Genomic DNA, 7,336 nt, shown 5'->3' on the forward strand with positions numbered 1-7,336 from the left:
GGGTGGCATCGCAACCTCCCGATCCGCCCTGCTCTGTGCATGACAGGGAGCGGCGCCCCAACTCCCCAATCGGCCCTGCTCTGAGCCCGACCAGGGGCTGCACCTAGGGATTGGGCCTGCCTTCTGCCACCCGGGAGCAGGCCTAAGCCAGCAGGTCATTATCTCCCGAGGGGTCCCAGACTGGGAGAGGGCACAGGCCGGGCTGAGGGACCCCTTTTCCCCTCAGAGTGCACAAATTTTTGTGCACTGGGCCTCTAGTAGAAGTATAAAAAGGATATCCTTGCCTGGGGATCCATAGATATGCAAATTATTAGTCAATAAAAAGTTAGGAGTAAAATGTATGTATTGTCCTTTTTCTCCACATTGTCCATATTGAAGTGTATAGGGGTCATCTCCATATTTTAGGTAAGGATTAGCAACTATAACATCTGCCTAAAAAGCAGAACAAACAAACCAAAACAGATCTCAATAGCAATATAAACAAGGAATTCTTCATCCAAATTAAGAGAAGTAATAATATTAATTTAATTACTAAAGTAGTGATTAGTAATTGCTAAGGTATTATTAGTATTAAATTTTAAAAAGAACAGGAAGAAGAAAGAAACAGTTTAGGAGCTAGATAAAATACCTTACCTGTTCATATGATTCTTGTTTTGACATTAAGTACTCTGATTTTGACTTCCAGGTCACTGGAATTAAAATGCTTACATTCCTGAAATAAATTCTTCGTTTGGTTGCATGAAATAGGTAAGTAGAAGCTTCAGTTACCATTTCCTGACAAAATTTAAGATACCTTGTGGTAACAATTTCACAATGAAATGAGCATAAAAGTGTATATACATACAAGAAATAGCAAATCCAAGCTCCCTTTCCCAAAATATTTTGGCAAAGACTAATTGAAAAATAGGGTGAATTTTTACCATATCTCTCTAGTTTGCGAACTCATTTTCATACACTTAAAAACCAACTCTATTTTTTACTTTAATACAGATCCATATTGAAGTGTATATGGATCTCTGTTCTTGACCATCTCATAGGGATATTGGAAGGACCAAAGAAGATTGTATATATTAAAATGCTATATATAAAATTTAAAAAAAAACTATACTAACAAAATGAGGAAGTAAATAAAATTAAAAAAGAAGTAATATTTTCTTTAAAATCAAATACAAAAGAGTTTTGAGTATTTCATAGTTGAAAAAGTATAAACAATTGAAAAATGTATAAGATACTTACCCCTAAGGCTTAAGAGTTAGTTATTGAAATATTATAAAAGTAGCTTAATAAAGATGAAATTTGAAAAGAATTTTTCACTAGCTCTAAGGTCTTTCTTTTAGTCAAACGAGTTGAAAAAACTATTAGTAGTTCAGCCTTTAAAATAATTTATTAGGTAATGATGAATATTGTTAATATATAACAAATCATATTTAAATTAAGCATATATTAATTTTGACATATTCTATAATTGATATATACTGTCAAAGCAATTTTGGAAAGTTATAACTCTGTGTGAGTGCGTGTATGTGACTAGACAACCAACATGAGTTGAAAATATTTATTGAAATAAAAATAAGTGGATAATAAAATTTATTTTCTTACCTTTATGTTTTGAATGAGTTTTTCATCTTCTGGTACACTGGGGTTAATTGCAATGACGATGCCATCATATCCATTATTATTCAAACTTACCATTGAACTTTTCACTCCAGGCAAGAGATGTAAAACTAGGAACAGAATAATGGTTAGATTGAGCACCATTTTTGCTCATGTTACGATAGACCTTTTTGAAATGTAAGGAGAGTATTTATATATCTACTTAACTTGGGAATTTAAATCTAGATCAAAATATTTGCATAGATATAATACAATAAACTACTAAAATATTTTGATGAACTTCCTTATTTTACTCAATGGGGATTATGTTGAACACATTAGTCATACTAAGATTACTAAGCTGTTAAATACTCATTGAATTGAGCAGTTCTTTTAGATTTTTTATGTAATCATCATCCTCATTGCAGTGGCCAATCCTCCTCCACTTCCTCCTCGATCTGTTTACAGAAAGCACTCTATGGAAGAAAGAAGAATTAAAATGAAAGCACCAGGAAAGAGCAGATGAAAAAGGTCCATTAAAAAAAAAATAAGAAAATGAATAAAAGAAATGGAGTCAGTGTGGCAGTAAATTGTATGGTTTAAATTCTTCCAGATGGAAGTAATAAAAACACAGTGTTCAGGGACAGCTATGATGCAAGGGAAAATGTTTTTGTTTTTGTTTTTGTTTTTGTTTTTGTTACTAACTGTGATGACTACTGTGTATGTCATTTTTCAAATAGCATTGGAAGTTTTAAGTCCTTGCATAACTTGGGAAAATATGCTACAATTAAAAAATTTTTTTGATTGTTCTTAGATTGAAATAGAATTGTAACTGGCTTTGGAGTCAGATGAATGGAAACCTGACCCTTGCTTTGATCATTTAAGAGTTATGTGATTCTTACTAAGAGTTTGCGGATCTTTTTAGGTCTAGTTTTTCCTTTGTGATATTGGAAAAATTATGGATGTTTAAATGAAATAATCTATGGAAAGCACTTCTTACAAGACTCCTGGCACCTAATAAGCACTCAGTAAATGTTATCAATCATCATTAAACGTTATGTATTATGAGTACAAAGTTTATTGTAAAAGTTTTCCTGTTATATCCTACATTTTCATTGGTTTCTTTTGTAAAACTTTAAATACAGTCTTTCAGCATTTAACTGGGGAATGAGGAGCCTGAGCCTGCCTGAAAAAGACTAGAGAAGGAAGTGAAACTATAATTTCTTTGACAGGGTCCTCCTCTTGCCAGTCCAGTTGAGGTGTGGCTCACTCATAATAATCTTCTCAAATCTCCATGTTAGAATTAATCTTTCCTTCTTTTGAACTCATTTGAACCACTTGTTACATACTACTTGTAGTACATTTATTATCACTAATATACACACTACAACTTCCTACTAGATTATAAACATCTTGGAGGAAGAGATTATTTTTTCCGAGTTTAAATTCTTTCAACCTGAATTCCCTCAATTGTAAAATATAGACAGTAATACCTATCTTGGTGGAATGTTGTGGAGATTAAATGAAATAAGGTGCGTGGAAGCACTTACATAGTGCCTGGTACGTAGTGGGCCCTCAGGTGATGTTTATCCTTGTTTTTACTTATCCCTTTTAATTCATATGAAAAAATATACAAGTGCTTCTATTTATGTGCCAGGTCCAGTGCTTTGCTCTTTGAAGAATAGAAACGAGTAAAACACAAACACTGCCTCCCAAGAACCTGCAGATTCATTGCATGAATTACATTGGACTAAAAAAGAGTGAAATACAAGGTAAAGTAAGAAAAGTTCTATAAGAGAGTTACAAATACAGTGCTAAGGAGCCAAAAGTTGAGGAATAGATTCTATATGATGGAGGGAGTCAGCAAAGGTTTTAGAAAAAGACCATTCTTCGGGAAGCTGAGGAAAAGAAGATAATTAATTTGTCCTCAATCACACTTTCAGGAAGGGGCAATTTAGGATTTGAACTCATGCCATCCAGTTTCAGAATCTATGTATTTAAGTATATGTGACGTATACTACCTTTTTTTTTTTTAAAAAAAAAATCCTCATCCAAGGATATAATTTTTTTAAAATTGATTTTAGAGAGAGAAGATGGGAGAGAGAAAGAGAGAAACATAGACATTGAGAAACATCTATGTGAGATGAAATATTAATTGATTGCCTCTCGCATATGACCTAACTGGGGATCACACATGTAACCTAGGCATGTGCCCTGACTGGGAATCAAACCTGCAACCTTTTGGTGTGCAGAATGATACTCCAACCAACCAAGCCACCTGGCCAGGCCATACTGCTTCTTAAAGAAAGTGAATCAGTGTCACCTTTGAAAATTATTGTGTAAGTAGTTTATTTTGTTTCTAATTTAGAATAGTTGTTGGCAGAAGCTCCAAGAGAATGTGGGATTCCATAATCAGTTTTTATGAATCAATATAATTTCTTAAAATATTGTTTCAATTTTAGGTTGAATAATCACATTTTCTTTTGGCTATTTAGTCATGAAAACTTAGAGTTAAGTACAATGCAGGTCTTTCAGAGTTTAATAGCTATTTATTTTTGGATAATTTTGAGGACAGAAAACCTTTCACTAAATCATTCTTTTTTAAAAAACATATTTATTTTATTTTTTAAAAAAATATATTTCTTTATTGATTTCAGAGGGGAAGGGAGAGGGAGAGATAGAAACATCAATGATGAGAGAGAATCATTGATTGGCTGTCTCCTGCATGCCCCCTAGTGGGGATTGAGCTGCAAACCCAGGCATGTGCCCTTGACCAGAATCAAACCTGGGACCCCTCAGTCCATAGGCCAACACTCTATCCATTGAGCCAAACCAGCTATGGCTCAATAAATCATTCTTAAATTGTATCTAAAATTGAAGTGGACATCAGGAGTAAAAATTGTCATAAAATATCAGAAACTTAATCTCTAACCAACTTTCTTTAAATGAGCTGTATTAAATGTGATTTTTTTATGCTTTCCCTGCTGCCTGAAAGATATTTTTCTGGAGAATGACCTCTGTATTTGTGCTCCTACATATTCCCAATGATCATACCACCCCGCCTGGCTGTTAAAAGCTTTGGTGGTTGCCCTAACCGGTTTGGCTCAGTGGATAGAGTGTCGGCCTGCGGACTGAAGGGTCCCAGGTTCGATTCCAGTCAAGGGCATGTACCTTGGTTGCTGGCACATCTCCAGTAGGAGGTGTGCAGGAGGCAGCTGATTGATGTTTCTCTCTCATCCGATGTTTCTAACTCTCTATCCCTCTCTCTTACTCTCCGTAAAAAAATCAATAAAATATATTAAAAAAATAAACAAAAGCTCTGGTGGCTTCGCCTTACCTCAGCACAGTCCCTCTGCCTGAAACAGGAAGTGTTTCTCTCTGCAATTTAGTTCTTTTATACTTTTTGTACATACAACTTTCTAAATTCTAATATACTGTATGTACATATCACCCCCATATGTTGTATATTTAAATGCTAAAATGTGTGATTCAGATAATATTCAAAGAAGGGAGAGAGATGAATTTAGACTCAGGGATAAGGTAAGAAGAGATGACTGAAATTCAGGCTTGAAAGACGGATACCTAATTTTGTGCTATGAAAATAGTACAAGGAGGGAAAGGAGGTAGATAAGATGGACATTTAGTGAGGAGTTTGAATTTTATCATATGGAAAGGGGAAGCTTGCTGATTTTCAGCAGAGATGTGACATGATAAAAATTATGTTTTAGGAAAGATATATGAGCTTCAATATAGACGTGGAGTATTAGGCAACAGAAACATCAGACATGAGTCTATTGTAATCAGTGAGGTGTAAATGAACTAGAGTAATAAGAAAGGAAAGCAAGAGGTAGATATGAGAGAATTTGAGGAAGAATCAACAGAAGTGATGAAAGAAACCATGATATTGTTAGTCTTTGTTATAAAAAAATGAAATAATTGGATTTTCATGGTATATAATTTGTTTAGATATCTTGCAAGACTCTATAAAATTCTAGTGGGGCTAACCTCACTCAAGAGCAGTTTTTATTTTTACATTTAATAAACAGTTTCACAAACTTTTCAGTATTTCATATCTGTATCCAATTATTCATGTCAGATATGCAGTGATTACTGGAATTACTTGAAAAACAAACCACCACCAACAAAAAAACAACTAGCTGTAGAACCTGGTGGTGACTCTTAATCATTGTGATCTGACGAGATTTATATCATTTTCTTAGTCATAAAGTTGATGAACTTTTGCTTTAGAACTGTATGACTTGGCAAGTCTCCCATTAAGATATAATAATATTTAGACTGTTAAGTGTAAATAAAGGCCTATATGAAAGTAAATTTACCATATTCACCTACACTATACAGACTCTCATTCACCATCTTTTGAATATGACAGTATGTAGGGAGAACAAATTTCATATAATTTGTTAGCATGATTTTAACTTTTAAATATTTAAACATATGGTATTTGTTCCATATTGTACCATTTATACATAAAAATGTTATGGATGTGCCTGTTAGGTTTATTTTCCACTGTCCTCTCTCCACTTTCTACCATAGTATTGTATAGTTGCTTCCGGTTCCCCAGCATGCCCAGCTCTTTTTATATGCTGGTGCCTTTGTCATTGTTCCCTCTTTTTGCAAAGCCCTTTCTCTTTTGCTGCCTGGTAGAATCTCATGAATGTTTCAAAGCTCAACTCGAATGTTTCAATGCTCAACTCAAATGTTTCTTCTCTGGGAAGGCTACCAAATCAGTTGATCTTTCCCATTTCTGTGTCCCCACAGACGCTTTTAATGATATGTTAAACCACCTAGTGAGCTTTTGAAAACAAGTTATGATTGTACCACTTTGTGATAAAGTTCAGAATCCTAGTGAGGCTTGCAAGGTCCCCACCCCACTAAAACCCACATACTAATTCTTTAGCCTCGTCTTCCACTCTGATCAGACTAGTCTTTTTGTTTCTCAGTGGCCTGAAGCTTTTCTCCCAAATTTTTTGCACATACTATTCCCTTTGCCTGGGAGACTACTTTCTAACCTCTTGGTGATTTTCTACTCATCCCTTAAGTTTTAGATAAAATTTTACATTCTCAGAGAGACTTTCTATGACCCTTAGATTGGGTTACTTCTGTCTGATATAAGCACACAAAACACTGTATACAATAAAGTGGTGTATTCAATGCTCTTTTCCATCAACCTTCGTGAGCATGTCTGCCTTTTCCAGTTATATCTCCATTAATTATGCAGTTAAGTCTTTAACCCATTTTCAGCTTATTCTTGTATAAGAAGGTAAGAAGGTGGTATAGGTTTTTTTTACATGTATTTGTCAAGTTTTCCCAATACTGTTTATTGACTAGACTGTCTTTATTCCATTGTATGTTCCTGTTTCCTTTGTCAAATGTTAATTGACTATGTAAGCTTGGATTTATTTTGGGCGTAAAATGTCTGGACACTGGCCCTATTTCTGGGCCTGATGAAGACAAGGATGAACTTTTTCCGTGGTGGGACAGAGAAGAGACACTGGGAACCCAGGGGTAGTCCTTTGGTTTAGCTTCTACAATGAATCTTACCATGAAACCTCAACCTCCCACGTGTGAGTCTCCTGAAATGCTTTTTTAGCAACCCCATAAAAGGATCCCATTTCCACCGGCAGCATTGTGAAAGAAATTTAACCTGGTCAGAGGGGGCTGGAGGAGTTAAGTAAGCTTCCCAGAAGAGTGACACCTCTTCTAAGAACTGAAGGATGAACAT

The 7,336-nt window shown here is 34.9% G+C and overlaps 1 protein-coding gene across 2 annotated transcripts in view; it reads right to left on the reverse strand.

Moving 5' to 3' along the window:
- Nucleotides 1–1,758, reverse strand: part of LOC102251207 (epithelial chloride channel protein) — a 25,535-nt gene extending 23,777 nt beyond the window's left edge. Inside the window, exons 1-3 of one of the 2 annotated variants that reach the window (XM_005885323.2) lie at nt 1,600–1,758; nt 634–774; nt 285–432 (exon numbers count right to left, since the gene is read on the reverse strand). In XM_005885323.2, the coding sequence (XP_005885385.1) occupies nt 285–432; nt 634–774; nt 1,600–1,758 (448 nt within the window). The remainder of the gene's footprint in view (nt 1–284; nt 433–633; nt 775–1,599) is intronic. The other variant, XM_014532608.1, reaches the window with a different exon arrangement.
- Nucleotides 1,759–7,336: the final 5,578 nt, after the last annotated feature.

The sequence above is a fragment of the Myotis brandtii genome, unplaced genomic scaffold (assembly GCF_000412655.1).
Source record: "Myotis brandtii unplaced genomic scaffold, ASM41265v1 scaffold90, whole genome shotgun sequence".
NCBI lineage: Eukaryota > Metazoa > Chordata > Mammalia > Chiroptera > Vespertilionidae > Myotis > Myotis brandtii.